General features: G+C 33.7%; 2 protein-coding genes across 2 annotated transcripts in view; one reads left to right on the top strand and one right to left on the bottom strand.

The window, feature by feature from the left end:
- The window catches only part of LOC127452865 (aryl hydrocarbon receptor nuclear translocator 2-like), a 1,027,890-nt gene that overhangs the window by 612,757 nt on the left and 394,397 nt on the right, over positions 1 to 20,736 (bottom strand). The gene's annotated exons all lie outside the window — the stretch shown is intronic.
- Positions 16,896 to 17,529, top strand: LOC127453282 (chromatin complexes subunit BAP18-like). The gene has a single exon (XM_051719535.1). It carries the CDS (start codon positions 16,896 to 16,898, stop codon positions 17,508 to 17,510), a length of 615 nt encoding a protein of 204 aa, XP_051575495.1. The 3' UTR covers positions 17,511 to 17,529.

Here is a 20,736-nt window from a genome sequence, read left to right on the forward strand (position 1 = left end):
TAACCTCATGCAGCTGTCTAATATTACAAAGTTGCATATGGGTCTTTGAGAGCTGTTTCAAGACTTTCGAACAGTTCTTAAATTTCAGATTTCTTCAATATAATGACTGCATATCACTTATAATGCTTGCAAATATTTTGTATTGATTCATTTTGACCTATCATGCACTGCATAGGTGCCTATGAGTAAACATACTGAAAAGTCATATTTATTGAAAAAGTAGTGAATCATGATGTGATATAACCTCATGCAGCTGTCTAATATTACAAAGTTGCATATGGGTCTTTGAGAGCTGTTTCAAGACTTACGAACAGTTCTGAAATTTCAGATTACTTCAATATAATGACTGTATAACTCTTATAATGCTTGCAAATTTCTTAGTATTGATTCATTTTTTCCTGTTATGCACTGCATAGGTGCCTCTGAGTGAACACTGAAAAGTCATATTTATTGAAATAGTAGTGAATCATGATGTGATATAACCTCATTCAGCTGTCTAATATTACAAAGTTGCATATGGGTCTTTGAGAGCTGTTTCAAGACGTTGGCCCATTTCTGAAATTTTAGATTCCTTCAATATAATGACTGTATATCTCTTACAATGCTTGCATATTGACATCTCATACACTGAATAGCTGCCTATGAGTGAAAATAATAAAAAGTCATGTTTCATTGAAAAAGTAATGAAATCTGATGAGATGTGACTCCAAATATTAGTGTAATCTAATAATTTGTATTTGGGATTTTGAGAGCTGTATGAAGACGTTGGCACATTTCTTAAATTTCAGATTTCTTCAATATAATGACTGCATATCTCTTATAATGCTTGCAAATTTTTTGTATTGATTCATTTTGACCTATCATGCACTGCATAGGTGCCTCTGAGTGAACACTGAAAAGTAATATTTATTGAAATAGTAGTGAATCATGATGTGATATAACCTCATTCAGCTGTCTAATATTACAAAGTTGCATATGGGTCTTTGAGAGCTGTTTCAAGACGTTGGCCCATTTCTGAAATTTCAGATTCCTTCAATATAATGACTGTATATCTCTTACAATGCTTGCATTTTGACATTTCATACACTGAATATCTGCCTATGAGTGAAAATAATAAAAAGTCATGTTTCATTGAAAAAGTAATGAAATCTGATGAGAAGTGACTCCAAATATTAGTGTAATCTAATAATTTGTATTTGGGTCTTTGAGAGCTGTATCAAGACGTTGGCACATTTCTTAAATTTCAGATTTCTTCAATATAATGACTGCATATCTCTTATAATGTTTGCCAATTTTTTGTATTGATTCATTTTGAACAGTCATGCATTGCATAGGTGCCTATGAATGATCATACTGAAAATTCATGTTTATTGAATTAGTAATGAATCATGCGGAGATATAACCTCATGCAGCTGTCTAATATTACAAAGTTGCATATGGGTCTTTGAGAGCTGTTTCAAGACTTTCGAACAGTTCTTAAATTTCAGATTTCTTCAATATAATGACTGCATATCACTTATAATGCTTGCAAATATTTTGTATTGATTCATTTTGACCTATCATGCACTGCATAGGTGCCTATGAGTAAACATACTGAAAAGTCATATTTATTGAAAAAGTAGTGAATCATGATGTGATATAACCTCATGCAGCTGTCTAATATTACAAAGTTGCATATGGGTCTTTGAGAGCTGTTTCAAGACTTTCGAACAGTTCTGAAATTTCATATTACTTCAATATAATGACTGTATAACTCTTATAATGCTTGCAAATTTCTTAGTATTGATTCATTTTTTCCTGTTATGCACTGCATAGGTGCCTCTGAGTGAACACTGAAAAGTCATATTTATTGAAATAGTAGTGAATCATGATGTGATATAACCTCATTCAGCTGTCTAATATTACAAAGTTGCATATGGGTCTTTGAGAGCTGTTTCAAGACGTTGGCCCATTTCTGAAATTTTAGATTCCTTCAATATAATGACTGTATATCTCTTACAATGCTTGCATTTTGACCTCTCATACACTGAATAGCTGCCTATGAGTGAAAATAATAAAAAGTCATGTTTCATTGAAAAAGTAATGAAATCTGATGAGAAGTGACTCCAAATATTAGTGTAATCTAATAATTTGTATTTGGGTCTTTGAGAGCTGTTTACAAAGTTGCATATGGGTCTTTGAGAGCTGTTTCAAGACTTTCGAACAGTTCTTAAATTTCAGATTTCTTCAATATAATGACTGCATATCACTTATAATGCTTGCAAATATTTTGTATTGATTCATTTTGACCTATCATGCACTGCATAGGTGCCAATGAGTAAACATACTGAAAAGTCATATTTATTGAAAAAGTAGTGGAATCATGATGTGATATAACCTCATGCAGCTGTCTAATATTACAAAGTTGCATATGGGTCTTTGAGAGCTGTTTCAAGACTTTCGAACAGTTCTGAAATTTCATATTACTTCAATATAATGACTGTATATCTCTTATAATGCTTGCAGTTGGCGCATTTCTTAAATTTCAGATTTCTTCAATATAATGACTGCATATCTCTTATAATGTTTGCCAATTTTTTGTATTGATTCATTTTGAACTGTCATGCATTGCATAGGTGCCTATGAATGATCATACTGAAAATTCATGTTTATTGAAATAGTAAAGAATCATGCAGAGTTATAACCTCATGCAGCTCTCTAATATTACAAAGTTGCATATGGGCCTTTGAGAGCAGTTTCAAGACTTTCGAACTGTTCTTTCTAATACTCCGATTTTTTAATTATAATATCTGTATACCTCATATTATTTATGGAAACATGTTGTAAGGATGCATATTGACCTCTCATGCACTGAACAACTGCCTATGTGTGAAAAAAATAAAAAGTCATGCTTCATTGAATAAGTAATAATATCTGATGAGAAGTGACTCCAAATATTAGTTAAATCTAAAAATTTGTATTTGGGCCTTTGAGAGCTGTTTCAAGACTTTCGATCAGTTCTGAAATTTCAGATTACTTCAATATAATGACTGTATATCTCTTATAATGCTTGCAAATTTCTTGGTATTGATTCATTTTTTCCTGTTATGCACTGCATAGGTGCCTATGAGTGATCATACTGAAAAGTCATGTTTATTGAAATAGTAGTGAATCATGATGTGATATAACCTCATTCAGCTGTCTAATATTACAAAGTTGCATATGGGTCTTTGAGAGCTGTTTCAAGACGTTGGCACTTTTCTTAAATTTCAGATTTCTTCAATATAATGACTGCATATCTCTTATAATGTTTGCCAATTTTTTGTATTGATTCATTTTGAACTGTCATGCATTGCATAGGTGCCTATTAGTGATCATACTGAAAAGTCATATTTATTGAAATAGTAGTGAATCATGATGTGATATAACCTCATGCAGCTGTCTAATATTACAAAGTAGCATATGGGCCTTTGAGAGCTGTTTCAAGACTTTCGAACTGTTCTTTCTAATACTCCGATTTTTTAATTAGAATGACTGTATACCTCTTCTTTTTATGGAAACATGTAAGGATGCATTTAGACCTCTCATGCACTGAAAAACTGCCAATGTGTGAAAATAATAAAAAGTCATGTTTCATTGAAAAAGTAATGAAATCTGATGAGAAGTGACTCCAAATATTAGTGTAATCTAATAATTTGTATTTGGGTCTTTGAGAGCTGTTTCAAGACGTTGGCACATTTCTGAAATTTCAGATTACTTCAATATAATGACTGTATAACTCTTATAATGCTTGAAAATTTCTTAGTATTGATTCATTTTTTCCTGTTATGCACTGCATAGGTGCCTATGAGTGATCATACTGAGGTCATGTTTATTGATATAGTAGTGAATCATGATGTGATATAACCTCATTCAGCTGTCTAATATTACAAAGTTGCATATGGGTCTTTGAGAGCTGTTTCAAGACGTTGGCACTTTTCTTAAATTTCAGATATCTTCAATATAATGACTGCAAATCACTTATAATGCTTGCAAATATTTTGTATTGATTCATTTTGACCTATCATGCACTGCATAGGTGCCTATGAGTAAACATACTGAAAAGTCATATTTATTGAAATAGTAGTGAATCATGATGTGATATAACCTCATGCAGCTGTCTAATATTACAAAGTAGCATATGGGCCTTTGAGAGCAGTTTCAAGACTTTCGAACTGTTCTTTCTAATACTCCGATTTTTTAATTAGGATGACTGTATACCTCTTCTTTTTATGGAAACATGTTGTAAGGATGCATTTAGACCTCTCATGCACTGAACAACTGCCAATGTGTGAAAATAATAAAAAGTCATGTTTCATTGAAAAAGTAATGAAATCTGATGAGAAGTGACTCCAAATATTAGTGTAATCTAATAATTTGTATTTGGGTCTTTGAGAGCTGTTTCAAGACGTTGGCACATTTCTTAAATTTCAGATATCTTCAATATAATGACTGCATATCTCTTATAATGCTTGCCAATTTTTTTGTATTGATTCATTTTGAACTATCATGCATTGCATAGGTGCCTATGAGTAAACATACTGAAAAGTCATATTTATTGAAATAGTAGTGAATCATGATGTGATATAACCTCATTCAGCTGTCTAATATTACAAAGTTGCATATGGGTCTTTGAGAGCTGTTTCAAGACTTTCGAACAGTTCTTAAATTTCAGATTACTTCAATATAATGACTGTATAACTCTTATAATGCTTGAAAATTTCATAGTATTGATTCATTTTTTCCTGTTATGCACTGCATAGGTGCCTCTGAGTGAACACTGAAAAGTCATATTTATTGAAATAGTAGTGAATCATGATGTGATATAACCTCATTCAGCTGTCTAATATTACAAAGTTGCATATGGGTCTTTGAGAGCTGTTTCAAGACGTTGGCCCATTTCTGAAATTTTAGATTCCTTCAATATAATGACTGTATATCTCTTACAATGCTTGCATTTTGACCTCTCATACACTGAATAGCTGCCTATGAGTGAAAATAATAAAAAGTCATGTTTCATTGAAAAAGTAATGAAATCTGATGAGAAGTGACTCCAAATATTAGTGTAATCTAATAATTTGTATTTGGGTCTTTGACAGCTGTATCAAGACGTTGGCGCATTTCTTAAATTTCAGATTTCTTCAATATAATGACTGCATATCTCTTATAATGTTTGCCAATTTTTTGTATTGATTCATTTTGAACTGTCATGCATTGCATAGGTGCCTATGAATGATCATACTGAAAATTCATGTTTATTGAAATAGTAATGAATCATGCGGAGTTATAACCTCATGCAGCTCTCTAATATTACAAAGTTGCATATGGGCCTTTGAGAGCAGTTTCAAGACTTTCGAACTGTTCTTTCTAATACTCCGATTTTTTAATTATAATAACTGTATACCTCATATTATTTATGGAAACATGTTGTAAGGATGCATATTGACCTCTCATGCACTGAACAACTGCCTATGTGTGAAAAAAATAAAAAGTCATGTTTCATTGAATAAGTAATAATATCTGATGAGAAGTGACTCCAAATATTAGTTAAATCTAAAAATTTGTATTTGGGCCTTTGACAGCTGTTTCAAGACTTTCGATCAGTTCTGAAATTTCAGATTACTTCAATATAATGACTGTATATCTCTTATAATGCTTGCAAATTTCTTGGTATTGATTCATTTTTTCCTGTTATGCACTGCATAGGTGCCTATGAGTGATCATACTGAAAAGTCATGTTTATTGAAATAGTAGTGAATCATGATGTGATATAACCTCATTCAGCTGTCTAATATTACAAAGTTGCAAATGGGTCTTTGAGAGCTGTTTCAAGACGTTGGCACTTTTCTTAAATTTCAGATTACTTCAATATAATGACTGTATATCTCTTATAATGCTTGCAAATTTCTTGGTATTGATTCATTTTGACCTATCATGCACTGCATAGGTGCCTATGAGTAAACATACTGAAAAGTCATATTTATTGAAATAGTAGTGAATCATGATGTGATATAACCTCATGCAGCTGTCTAATATTACAAAGTAGCATATGGGCCTTTGAGAGCTGTTACAAGACTTTCGAACTGTTCTTTCTAATACTCCGATTTTTTAATTAGGATGACTGTATACCTCTTCTTTTTATGGAAACATGTTGTAAGGACGCATTTAGACCTCTCATGCACTGAACAACTGCCAATGTGTGAAAATAATAAAAAGTCATGTTTCATTGAAAAAGTAATGAAATCTGATGAGAAGTGACTCCAAATATTAGTGTATTCTAATAATTTGTATTTGGGTCTTTGAGAGCTGTTTCAAGACGTTGGCACATTTCTTAAATTTCAGATATCTTCAATATAATGACTGCATATCTCTTATAATGCTTGCAAATTTTTTTGTATTGATTCATTTTGAACTATCATGCATTGCATAGGTGCCTATGAGTGATCATACTGAAAAGTCATATTTAATGAAATAGTAGTGAATCATGATGTGATTTAACCTCATGCAGCTGTCTAATATTACAAAGTTGCATATGGGTCTTTGAGAGCTGTTTCAAGACTTTCGAACAGTTCTGAAATTTCAGATTACTTCAATATAATGACTGTATAACTCTTATAATGCTTGAAAATTTCTTAGTATTGATTCATTTTTTCCTGTTATGCACTGCATAGGTGCCTATGAGTGATCATACTGAGAAGTCATGTTTATTGATATAGTAGTGAATCATGATGTGATATAACCTCATTCAGCTGTCTAATATTACGAAGTTGCATATGGGTCTTTGAGAGCTGTTTCAAGCCGTTGGCCCATTTCTGAAATTTTAGATTCCTTCAATATAATGACTGTATATCTCTTACAATGCTTGCATTTTGACCTCTCATACACTGAATAGCTGCCTATGAGTGAAAATAATAAAAAGTCATGTTTCATTGAAAAAGTAATGAAATCTGATGAGAAGTGACTCCAAATATTAGTGTAATCTAATAATTTGTATTTGGGTCTTTGACAGCTGTATCAAGACGTTGGCGCATTTCTTAAATTTCAGATTTCTTCAATATAATGACTGCATATCTCTTATAATGTTTGCCAATTTTTTGTATTGATTCATTTTGAACTGTTATGCATTGCATAGGTGCCTATGAATGATCATACTGAAAATTCATGTTTATTGAAATAGTAATGAATCATGCGGAGTTATAACCTCATGCAGCTCTCTAATATTACAAAGTTGCATATGGGCCTTTGAGAGCAGTTTCAAGACTTTCGAACTGTTCTTTCTAATACTCCGATTTTTTAATTATAATAACTGTATACCTCATATTATTTATGGAAACATGTTTTAAGGATGCATATTGACCTCTCATGCACTGAACAACTGCCTATGTGTGAAAAAAATAAAAAGTCATGCTTCATTGAATAAGTAATAATATCTGATGAGAAGTGACTCCAAATATTAGTGTAATCTAAAAATTTGTATTTGGGCCTTTGAGAGCTGTTTCAAGACTTTCGATCAGTTCTGAAATTTCAGATTACTTCAATATAATGACTGTATATCTCTTATAATGCTTGCAAATTTCTTGGTATTGATTCATTTTTTCCTGTTATGCACTGCATAGGTGCCTATGAGTGATCATACTGAAAAGTCATGTTTATTGAAATAGAAGTGAATCATGATGTGATATAACCTCATTCAGCTGTCTAATATTACAAAGTTGCATATGGGTCTTTGAGAGCTGTTTCAAGACGTTGGCACTTTTCTTAAATTTCAGATATCTTCAATATAATGACTGCATATCTCTTATAATGCTTGCAAATATTTTGTATTGATTCATTTTGACCTATCATGCACTGCATAGGTGCCTATGAGTGATCATACTGAAAAGTCATATTTATTGAAATAGTAGTGAATCATGATGTGATATAACCTCATGCAGCTGTCTAATATTACAAAGTAGCATATGGGCCTTTGAGAGCTGTTTCAAGACTTTCGAACTGTTCTTTCTAATACTCCGATTTTTTAATTAGGATGACTGTATACCTCTTCTTTTTATGGAAACATGTTGTAAGGATGCATTTAGACCTCTCATGCACTGAACAACTGCCAATGTGTGAAAATAATAAAAAGTCATGTTTCATTGAAAAAGTAATGAAATCTGATGAGAAGTGACTCCAAATATTAGTGTAATCTAATAATTTGTATTTGGGTCTTTGAGAGCTGTTTCAAGACGTTGGCACATTTCTTAAATTTCAGATATCTTCAATATAATGATTGCATATCTCTTATAATGCTTGCAAATTTTTTTGTATTGATTCATTTTGAAAAATCATGCATTGCATAGGTGCCTATGAGTAAACATACTGAAAAGTCATATTTATTGAAATAGTAGTGAATCATGATGTGATATAACCTCATGCAGCTGTCTAATATTACAAAGTTGCATATGGGTCTTTGAGAGCTGTTTCAAGACTTTCGAACAGTTCTTAAATTTCAGATTACTTCAATATAATGACTGTATAACTCTTATAATGCTTGCAAATTTCTTAGTATTGATTCATTTTTTCCTGTTATGCACTGCATAGGTGCCTCTGAGTGAACACTGAAAAGTCATATTTATTGAAATAGTAGTGAATCATGATGTGATATAACCTCATTCAGCTGTCTAATATTACAAAGTTGCATATGGGTCTTTGAGAGCTGTTTCAAGACGTTGGCCCATTTCTGAAATTTTAGATTCCTTCAATATAATGACTGTATATCTCTTACAATGCTTGCATTTTGACCTCTCATACACTGAATAGCTGCCTATGAGTGAAAATAATAAAAAGTCATGTTTCATTGAAAAAGTAATGAAATCTGATGAGAAGTGACTCCAAATATTAGTGTAATCTAATAATTTGTATTTGGGTCTTTGACAGCTGTATCAAGACGTTGGCGCATTTCTTAAATTTCAGATTTCTTCAATATAATGACTGCATATCTCTTATAATGTTTGCCAATTTTTTGTATTGATTCATTTTGAACTGTCATGCATTGCATAGGTGCCTATGAATGATCATACTGAAAATTCATGTTTATTGAAATAGTAATGAATCATGCAGAGTTATAACCTCATGCAGCTCTCTAATATTACAAAGTTGCATATGGGCCTTTGAGAGCAGTTTCAAGACTTTCGAACTGTTCTTTCTAATACTCCGATTTTTTAATTATAATAACTGTATACCTCATATTATTTATGGAAACATGTTTTAAGGATGCATATTGACCTCTCATGCACTGAACAACTGCCTATGTGTGAAAAAAATAAAAAGTCTTGCTTCATTGAATAAGTAATAATATCTGATGAGAAGTGACTCCAAATATTAGTGTAATCTAAAAATTTGTATTTGGGCCTTTGAGAGCTGTTTCAAGACTTTCGATCAGTTCTGAAATTTCAGATTACTTCAATATAATGACTGTATATCTCTTATAATGCTTGCAAATTTCCTGGTATTGATTCATTTTTTCCTGTTATGCACTGCATAGGTGCCTATGAGTGATCATACTGAAAAGTCATGTTTATTGAAATAGTAGTGAATCATGATGTGATATAACCTCATTCAGCTGTCTAATATTACAAAGTTGCATATGGGTCTTTGAGAGCTGTTTCAAGACGTTGGCACTTTTCTTAAATTTCAGATTTCTTCAATATAATGACTACATATCACTTATAATGCTTGCAAATATTTTGTATTGATTCATTTTGACCTATCATGCACTGCATAGGTGCCTATGAGTAAACATACTGAAAAGTCATATTTATTGAAATAGTAGTGAATCATGATGTGATATAACCTCATGCTGCTGTCTAATATTACAAAGTAGCATATGGGTCATTGAGAGCTGTTTCAAGACGTTGGCACATTTCTTAAATTTCAGATTTCTTCAATATAATGACTGCATATCTCTTATAATGCTTGCCAATTTTTTGTATTGATTCATTTTGAACTATCATGCATTGCATAGGTGACTATGAGTGATCATACTGAATAGTGATATTTATTGAAATAGTAGTGAATCATGATGTGATATAACCTCATGCAGTTGTCTAATATTACAAAGTAGCATATGGGCCTTTGAGAGCTGTTTCAAGACTTTCGAACTGTTCTTTCTAATACTCCGATTTTTTAATTAGGATGACTGTATACCTCTTCTTTTTATGGAAACATGTTGTAAGGATGCATTTAGACCTGTCATGCACTGAACAACTGCCAATGTGTGAAAATAATAAAAAGTCATGTTTCATTGAAAAAGTAATGAAATCTGATGAGAAGTGACTCCAAATATTAGTGTAATCTAATAATTTGTATTTGGGTCTTTGAGAGCTGTTTCAAGACGTTGGCACATTTCTTAAATTTCAGATATCTTCAATATAATGACTGCATATCTCTTATAATGCTTGACAATTCTTTATATTGATTCATTTTGAACTATCATGCATTGCATAGGTGCCTATGAGTGATCATACTGAAAAGTCATATTTATTGAAATAGTAGTGAATCATGATGTGATATAACCTCATGCAGCTGTCTAATATTACAAAGTTGCATATGGGTCTTTGAGAGCTGTTTCAAGACTTTCGAACAGTTCTGAAATTTCAGATTACTTCAATATAATGACTGTATAACTCTTATAATGCTTCAAAATTTCTTAGTATTGATTCATTTTTTCCTGTTATGCACTGCATAGGTGCCTATGAGTGATCATACTGAAATGTCATGTTTATTGAAATAGTAGTGAATCATGATGTGATATAACCTCATTCAGCTGTCTAATATTACAAAGTTGCATATGGGTCTTTGAGAGCTGTTTCAAGACGTTGGCACTTTTCTTAAATTTCAGATATCTTCAATATAATGACTGCATATCTCTTATAATGCTTGCAAATATTTTGTATTGATTCATTTTGACCTATCATGCACTGCATAGGTGCCTATGAGTGATCATACTGAAAAGTCATATTTATTGAAATAGTAGTGAATCATGATGTGATATAACCTCATGCAGCTGTCTAATATTACAAAGTAGCATATGGGCCTTTGAGAGCTGTTTCAAGACTTTCGAACTGTTCTTTCTAATACTCCGATTTTTTAATTAGGATGACTGTATACCTCTTCTTTTTATGGAAACATGTTGTAAGGATGCATTTAGACCTCTCATGCACTGAACAACTGCCAATGTGTGAAAATAATAAAAAGTCATGTTTCATTGAAAAAGTAATGAAATCTGATGAGAAGTGACTCCAAATATTAGTGTAATCTAATAATTTGTATTTGGGTCTTTGAGAGCTGTTTCAAGACGTTGGCACATTTCTTAAATTTCAGATATCTTCAATATAATGATTGCATATCTCTTATAATGCTTGCAAATTTTTTTGTATTGATTCATTTTGAAAAATCATGCATTGCATAGGTGCCTATGAGTAAACATACTGAAAAGTCATATTTATTGAAATAGTAGTGAATCATGATGTGATATAACCTCATGCAGCTGTCTAATATTACAAAGTTGCATATGGGTCTTTGAGAGCTGTTTCAAGACTTTCGAACAGTTCTTAAATTTCAGATTACTTCAATATAATGACTGTATAACTCTTATAATGCTTGCAAATTTCTTAGTATTGATTCATTTTTTCCTGTTATGCACTGCATAGGTGCCTCTGAGTGAACACTGAAAAGTCATATTTATTGAAATAGTAGTGAATCATGATGTGATATAACCTCATTCAGCTGTCTAATATTACAAAGTTGCATATGGGTCTTTGAGAGCTGTTTCAAGACGTTGGCCCATTTCTGAAATTTTAGATTCCTTCAATATAATGACTGTATATCTCTTACAATGCTTGCATTTTGACCTCTCATACACTGAATAGCTGCCTATGAGTGAAAATAATAAAAAGTCATGTTTCATTGAAAAAGTAATGAAATCTGATGAGAAGTGACTCCAAATATTAGTGTAATCTAATAATTTGTATTTGGGTCTTTGACAGCTGTATCAAGACGTTGGCGCATTTCTTAAATTTCAGATTTCTTCAATATAATGACTGCATATCTCTTATAATGTTTGCCAATTTTTTGTATTGATTCATTTTGAACTGTCATGCATTGCATAGGTGCCTATGAATGATCATACTGAAAATTCATGTTTATTGAAATAGTAATGAATCATGCAGAGTTATAACCTCATGCAGCTCTCTAATATTACAAAGTTGCATATGGGCCTTTGAGAGCAGTTTCAAGACTTTCGAACTGTTCTTTCTAATACTCCGATTTTTTAATTATAATAACTGTATACCTCATATTATTTATGGAAACATGTTTTAAGGATGCATATTGACCTCTCATGCACTGAACAACTGCCTATGTGTGAAAAAAATAAAAAGTCTTGCTTCATTGAATAAGTAATAATATCTGATGAGAAGTGACTCCAAATATTAGTGTAATCTAAAAATTTGTATTTGGGCCTTTGAGAGCTGTTTCAAGACTTTCGATCAGTTCTGAAATTTCAGATTACTTCAATATAATGACTGTATATCTCTTATAATGCTTGCAAATTTCCTGGTATTGATTCATTTTTTCCTGTTATGCACTGCATAGGTGCCTATGAGTGATCATACTGAAAAGTCATGTTTATTGAAATAGTAGTGAATCATGATGTGATATAACCTCATTCAGCTGTCTAATATTACAAAGTTGCATATGGGTCTTTGAGAGCTGTTTCAAGACGTTGGCACTTTTCTTAAATTTCAGATTTCTTCAATATAATGACTACATATCACTTATAATGCTTGCAAATATTTTGTATTGATTCATTTTGACCTATCATGCACTGCATAGGTGCCTATGAGTAAACATACTGAAAAGTCATATTTATTGAAATAGTAGTGAATCATGATGTGATATAACCTCATGCTGCTGTCTAATATTACAAAGTAGCATATGGGTCATTGAGAGCTGTTTCAAGACGTTGGCACATTTCTTAAATTTCAGATTTCTTCAATATAATGACTGCATATCTCTTATAATGCTTGCCAATTTTTTGTATTGATTCATTTTGAACTATCATGCATTGCATAGGTGACTATGAGTGATCATACTGAATAGTGATATTTATTGAAATAGTAGTGAATCATGATGTGATATAACCTCATGCAGTTGTCTAATATTACAAAGTAGCATATGGGCCTTTGAGAGCTGTTTCAAGACTTTCGAACTGTTCTTTCTAATACTCCGATTTTTTAATTAGGATGACTGTATACCTCTTCTTTTTATGGAAACATGTTGTAAGGATGCATTTAGACCTGTCATGCACTGAACAACTGCCAATGTGTGAAAATAATAAAAAGTCATGTTTCATTGAAAAAGTAATGAAATCTGATGAGAAGTGACTCCAAATATTAGTGTAATCTAATAATTTGTATTTGGGTCTTTGAGAGCTGTTTCAAGACGTTGGCACATTTCTTAAATTTCAGATATCTTCAATATAATGACTGCATATCTCTTATAATGCTTGACAATTCTTTATATTGATTCATTTTGAACTATCATGCATTGCATAGGTGCCTATGAGTGATCATACTGAAAAGTCATATTTATTGAAATAGTAGTGAATCATGATGTGATATAACCTCATGCAGCTGTCTAATATTACAAAGTTGCATATGGGTCTTTGAGAGCTGTTTCAAGACTTTCGAACAGTTCTGAAATTTCAGATTACTTCAATATAATGACTGTATAACTCTTATAATGCTTCAAAATTTCTTAGTATTGATTCATTTTTTCCTGTTATGCACTGCATAGGTGCCTATGAGTGATCATACTGAAATGTCATGTTTATTGAAATAGTAGTGAATCATGATGTGATATAACCTCATTCAGCTGTCTAATATTACAAAGTTGCATATGGGTCTTTGAGAGCTGTTTCAAGACGTTGGCACTTTTCTTAAATTTCAGATATCTTCAATATAATGACTGCATATCACTTATAATGCTTGCAAATATTTTGTATTGATTCATTTTGACCTATCATGCACTGCATAGGTGCCTATGAGTTATCATACTGTGAAGTCATGTTTATTGATATAGTAGTGAATCATGATGTGATATAAACTCATTCAGCTGTCTAATATTACAAAGTTGCATATGGGCCTTTGAGAGCTGTTTCAAGACTTTCACACAGTTCTTTCTAATACTCCGATGTTTTAATTTCATATGATATATGACTCCAAACAGCTGTCTAATCTTAAAAAGCTGTAATTTGGCCTTTGAGAGCTGTTTCAATATGTTTGCCCATTTCTTTCTTCAAATTCATATTTCTTCATTATAATGACTGTTTATCTCTTATAATGCATGCAGATTTGTTGTAATGATGCATTATCTCATGCTAGCTATGAGTTAAAATAATGAAAAGTGCATGACAAGTCACAATGCATCATTACAACAAATTTGCATGCATTATTAGAAGATACAGTAATTTTTAAAGAAGAAATCTGAGTAAGAAAGAACTGTGCCAATATCTTGAAATACCTCTCAAAGGCCCCAATGCAACTTTTTAAAATAAGACTAATCTTTGGAGTCATTTCTCATCAGGATTCACTACTTTTTCAATGAAACATGACTTTTCAGTTTTTTCACATTAAGACAGCAGTGCAGTGCATGATATTTCAAGACGCATCATTACAACAAATTTGCATGCATTATATGAGATATACAGTCATTATAATGAAGAAATCTGAGTATTAAGAAAGAAATATTAAAACGTCTGGAAACAGTTCTCAAAGACCAAATTACAACTTTTTAAGGTTAGACAGCTGTTTGGATTTATATATCATCAAGATTAACTACTTTTTCAATAAACAAGACTTTTCAGTATTTTCACTAAAGAGAGCATGCAGTGCAAAGTCCATCATTACAACATGTTTCCATAAATTATAAGAGGTATAAAGTCATTATAATGAAAAAATCTTAGTATTAGAAAGAACTGTGCGAACGTCTTGAAATAGCTCTCAAAGGCCCATATGCAACTTTGTAACATTAGACAGCTGCATGAGGTCATATCACATCATGATTCACTACTATTTCAAGAAACATGACTTTTAATTTTTTTCGCTCATAGGTGAAATTCAGTGCATGACAGGTCATAATACATCATTACAACAAATTTGCATGCATTATTAGAAGATACAGTAATTTTTAAAGAAGAAATCTGTGTATTAAGAAAGATCTGTGCAAACTTCTTGAAACAGTTCTCAAAGGCCCAAATTCAACTTTTTAAGATTAGACTAATCTTTGGAGTCATTTCTCATCAGGATTCACTACTCTATCAATGAAACATGACTTTTCAGTTTTTTCATATTAAGGCAGCTGTGCAGTGCATAATATTTCAAGATGCATCATTACAACAAATTTACATGCATTATATGAGACATACAGTCATAAGAAATCTGAGTATTAAGAAAGAAATGTGCAAACGTCTGGAAAAAGCTCTCAAAGACCAAATTGCAACTTTTTAAGATTAGACAGCTGTTTGGAGTCATATATCATAAAGATTAACTACTATATCAATAAACATTCAGTATTTTCACTCATAGGCACCTTTGCAGTGCATGACAGGTCAAAATAAATCAATACAACAAATTTGCAAGCATTATAAGAGATATACAGTCGTTATAATGAAGATATCTGAATTTTAAGAAATGAGCCAACGTCTTGAAACAGCTCTCTAAAGCCCATATGCAACTTTGTAATATTAGACAGATGTTTGAGGTCATTTCACATCATGACACTACTTTATCAATGAACCATGACTTTTCATTTTTTTCACATTAAGGCAGCTGTGCAGTGCATGATATTTCAAGATGCATCATTCCAACAAATTTGCATGCATTTTTAGAGATACAGTAATTTTTAAAGATGAAATCTGAGTATTAAGAAAGAAATACTCTAGATTTTCTGGTGCAGAGATATGTGATTTGTTACTTGCTTGCTGCAGAGATATGTGATTTGTTACTTGGCTGCAAGGGTAACCCCATCTGGTTGCTAAGCAGTTACCAAGGTGATACTTAACATGGCTACTTGCCATCCTTAGTGAAATATGTCAACCCAGATGTCTCTACGATTTTCTTGTGCAGAGATATGTGATTTGTTACTTGGTTGCAAGGGTAACCCCATCTGGTTGCTAGGCAGTTACCAAGGTGATACTTAACATGGCTACTTGCCATCCTGAGTGAAATAAGTCAACCCGGATGTCTCTACGATTTTCTGGTGCAGAGATATGTGATTTGTTACTTGGTGGCTAGGGTAATCCCATGTGGTCGCTAGGCAGTTACCAGAGTGAAACTTAATGAGGCTCCTTGCTCTCCTGAGTGAAATAACTCGGAAATGCCTACGATATTCTGGTGCAGAGATATGTGTTTTGTTACATGGTTGCTAGGGTAATCCCATGTGGTCGCTAGGCAGTTAGGCTCCTTGCTATCCTGAGTGAAATACATCAACCCGGAAGTCTCTACGGCATTCTGATCCTGAGATAACCATCTTAGTGATTTTGAATGGAAGTCAATGGTGTTTGGTTGCTAGGGTGCTCTAAATGGTTGCCAGGGCATGGCTAGCCAGTGAACAGAAAGATTCTTATTGATGTTACGTGCTTGCCAATTATAAGGAAATAGTATTATTTATATATAAGAAATATTGCATCATTTATTTATACAGTAAATCAGTGCATGACTCCAACAATATTACTGTTTTGAAAGTTTTCAGCTGTACATAGAGGCAGCCTTTTTGAAACTTGACTAGATTGTTTTGTATTTGTGTCATTTCTGTTGATTTGGTCTCATCATTCCAGCATGACCTCGGCTTCCACGAAGGTGGGCGAGAGTTTCTCGGCTGCAGGTGCTGCATTCACTAAACTGGGCGAACTGACCATGCAGCTGCATCCAGTGGCAGACTCTTCTCCAGCAGGTGCCAAATGGACCGACACAGAGATCGAGATGCTGAGTTCTGCAGTTCGGCGCTTTGGTGATGATTTGAACAGCATCAGCTCAGTCATAAAGGAGCGTACTGTTGCCCAAATTAAGACAACAGTGAAAAGGAAGCTGTATGAGGACAGCAGGGTCCCACTCACTTCAGAGTCCCCTAAAAAAACAATGAAGAAAACCTCTGTAACGCTACCACCTCCTCCAGCATCAGTGGCCCCCACGGTTATCACTGTGCCAACCTCTCAGGTTGTCGTGACAACAGGATTGCAGAGTGCTCCATCTTTACCACCGGCAATTAAGAACCCTAAACCAGCAGATTTGACTCTGAGTGCTCTTAATGACTCTGATGTGAACAGCGATTTGATGGATATTGAAGGGCTTGGAGAAGGCTCCACAAAGAAACCAAACTTTGACCAGGAGAGCTTGAATCTGGACTCCAGTCTGATAATGAACTCCAGTGATCTGCCCCTCCTGACACGCTGACCAACAGCTGTCAGTCACGTTGAGGTTATGGCATAGGGACAACAAAAGATTATCAGTGAGAAGCAGCAGTTTGATCATATGCTTGTAAAAATGCTTTTTATGGAGCTGTAAATGTTGCCGTTGGCACCTGTACCCCTTTTCCACTGTGGGTCCAAAGAGCACCAGACCAAACCTGTATTAGATCACTAAAATGACTGAAATATACTTTTACTCTATTAATTAACTTCCTTAGCTCTTATGAAATGACAAAAACGGACCATAACAGTCAGAATTTGATGGAAAAAATGAGAACCTATGGGGGAAAATATAATGCGGTACATGCTCACAGTTGAAAAAAGGTTTGCAGGATCGTGGTGCAGTGGTCAAACAGACGTACTCCTGTACTTGTAAAAAAAAAAAAAAAAAAAAATATATATATATATATATATATATATACACATACATACATACAGGTGCATCTCAATAAATTAGAATGTCGTGAAAAAGTTAATTTATTTCAGTAATTCAACTCAAATTGTGAAACTCGTGTATTAAATAAATTCAATGCACACAGATTGAAGTAGTTTAAGTCTTTGGTTCTTTTAATTGTGATGATTTTGGCTCACATTTAACAAAAACCCACCAATTCACTATCTCAAAAAATTAGAATACATCATAAGACCAATAAAAAAAACATTTTTAGTGAATTGTTGGCCTTCTAGAAAGTATGTTCATTTACTGTATATGTACTCAATACTTGGTTGGGGCTCCTTTTGTTTAATTACTGCCTCAATTCGGCGTGGCATGGAGGTGTTCAGTTTGTGGCACTGCTGAGGTGGTATGGAAGCCCAGGTTTCTTTGACAGTGGCCTTCAGCTCATCTGCATTTTTTGGTCTCTTGTTTCTCATTTTCCTCTTGACAATACCCCATAGATTCTCTATGGGGTTCAGGTCTGGTGAGTTTGCTGGCCAGTCAAGCACACCAACACCATGGTCATTTAACCAACTTTTAAATGGGCAGGTGCCAATTCCTGCTGGAAAATGAAATCAGCATCTTTAAAAAGCTGGTCAGCAGAAGGAAGCATGAAGTGCTCCAAAATTTCTTGGTAAACGGGTGCAGTGACTTTGGTTTTCAAAAAACACAATGGACCAACACCAGCAGATGACATTGCACCCCAAATCATCACAGACTGTGGAAACTTAACACTGGACTTCAAGCAACTTGGGCTATGAGCTTCTCCACCCTTCCTCCAGACTCTAGGACCTTGGTTTCCAAATGAAATACAAAACTTGCTCTCATCTGAAAAGAGGACTTTGGACCACTGGGCAACAGTCCAGTTCTTCTTCTCCTTAGCCCAGGTAAGACGCCTCTGGCATTGTCTGTGGTTCAGGAGTGGCTTAACAAGAGGAATACGACAACTGTAGCCAAATTCCTTGACACGTCTGTGTGTGGTGGCTCTTGATGCCTTGACCCCAGCCTCAGTCCATTCCTTGTGAAGTTCACCCAAATTCTTGAATCGATTTTGCTTGACAATCCTCATAAGGCTGCGGTTCTCTCGGTTGGTTGTGCATCTTTTTCTTCCACATTTTTTCCTTCCTCTCAACTTTCTGTTAACATGCTTGGATACAGCCAGCTTCTTTGGCAATGAATGTTTGTGGCTTACCCTCCTTGTGAAGGGTGTCAATGATTGTCTTCTGGACAACTGTCAGATCAGCAGTCTTCCCCATGATTGTGTAGCCTAGTGAACCAAACTGAGAGACCATTTTGAAGGCTCAGGAAACCTTTGCAGGTGTTTTGAGTTGATTAGCTGATTGGCATGTCACCATATTCTAATTTTTTGAGATAGTGAATTGGTGGGTTTTTGTTAAATGTGAGCCAAAATCATCACAATTAAAAGAACCAAAGACTTAAACTACTTCAGTCTGTGTGCATTGAATTTATTTAATACACGAGTTTCACAATTTGAGTTGAATTACCGGAATAAATGAACTTTTCCACGACATTCTAATTTATTGAGATGCACCTGTATATATATATATATATATATATATATATATTTTTTTTTACCTTTGCCTTTTTTGTATTTTAACAGGCCATTTTAGATCAAAGTAAACTTTTCTTGGTTAAGAGTTGCTAATTGTAGGGAAATATGGCAACATAGGGAAAAAAGATAGTTAGGGAAAAAAAATTACATGTCATTTTCTTGAACTGCCACTGTACATTAAGTGCAGCTTCTAATGGATGTAGTAAATAGGATGATGATGTGTGTGTGTGTATATATATATACACACACACATACATATATATTATTTTTAACATTGCTGACTATTAAACAGGTCATTTCAACTGAAAACACAAAAAAAAAAAAAAAAAAGAAAGATTCTTATTGGCTGCTAACTAACCTGACTCATAAGATTCAATCCCCACGTTTTTACGACATTCTGTTCTGAAGATATCCTTCTGAGACATTTTGAATGGAAGTCTATGGGTGTGGTTGCTAGGGTGCCGTATATGGTTGCTAGGGCGTGGCTACACCATTTCCAAAATGATCTTTAAAGACTGATTGGTAGCCCGATTGAAATGAGCCCGCCCCCATGTCTCTATGACATTCTGACTGGGAGATATGATTTGACAACTTTCTTGCATTAACTGCCATAATAGGGAAAAAAAATGTTTTCATGGGCGAGACCCTTGCCATAGTATGCCTATGGGAAATTTTTGGGACGTTTTTTGCCCCCCAGGGGTGCACCGTACCCCCAATCCATTAGAAAAGTCATAGCACAGGTGTCGTCAAAAGGCCAGTTGTTTTGACACCTACAGTGCATCCGGAAAGTATTCACAGCGCTTCACTTTTTCCACATTTTGTTATGTTACAGCCCTATTCCAAAATTGATTAAATTCATTATTTTCCTCAAAATTCTACAAACAATACCCCATAATGACAACGTGAAAGAAGTTTGAAATCTTTGCAAATTTATTAAAAATAAAAAACGAAAAAAAAAAAAAAAAAAATCACATGTACATAAGTATTCACAGCCTTTGCTCAATACTTTGTTGAAGCACCTTTGGCACCAATTACAGCCTCAAGTCTTTTTGAGTATGATGCTACAAGCTTGGCACACCTATTTTTGGGCAGTTTCTCTCATTCTCCTTTGCAGGACCTCTCAAGCTCCATCAGGTTGGAAGGGGAGCGTCGGTGCACAGCCATTTTCAGATCTCGCCAGAGATGTTCAATCGGGTTCAAGTC

Source organism: Myxocyprinus asiaticus, chromosome 2 (genome assembly GCF_019703515.2).
Source record: "Myxocyprinus asiaticus isolate MX2 ecotype Aquarium Trade chromosome 2, UBuf_Myxa_2, whole genome shotgun sequence".
NCBI lineage: Eukaryota > Metazoa > Chordata > Actinopteri > Cypriniformes > Catostomidae > Myxocyprinus > Myxocyprinus asiaticus.

Excerpts from the sequence above, each read along its gene's own strand:
- LOC127453282 (XM_051719535.1), top strand. The coding sequence starts at position 16,896 with ATGACCTCGGCTTCCACGAAGGTGGGCGAGAGTTTCTCGGCTGCAGGT.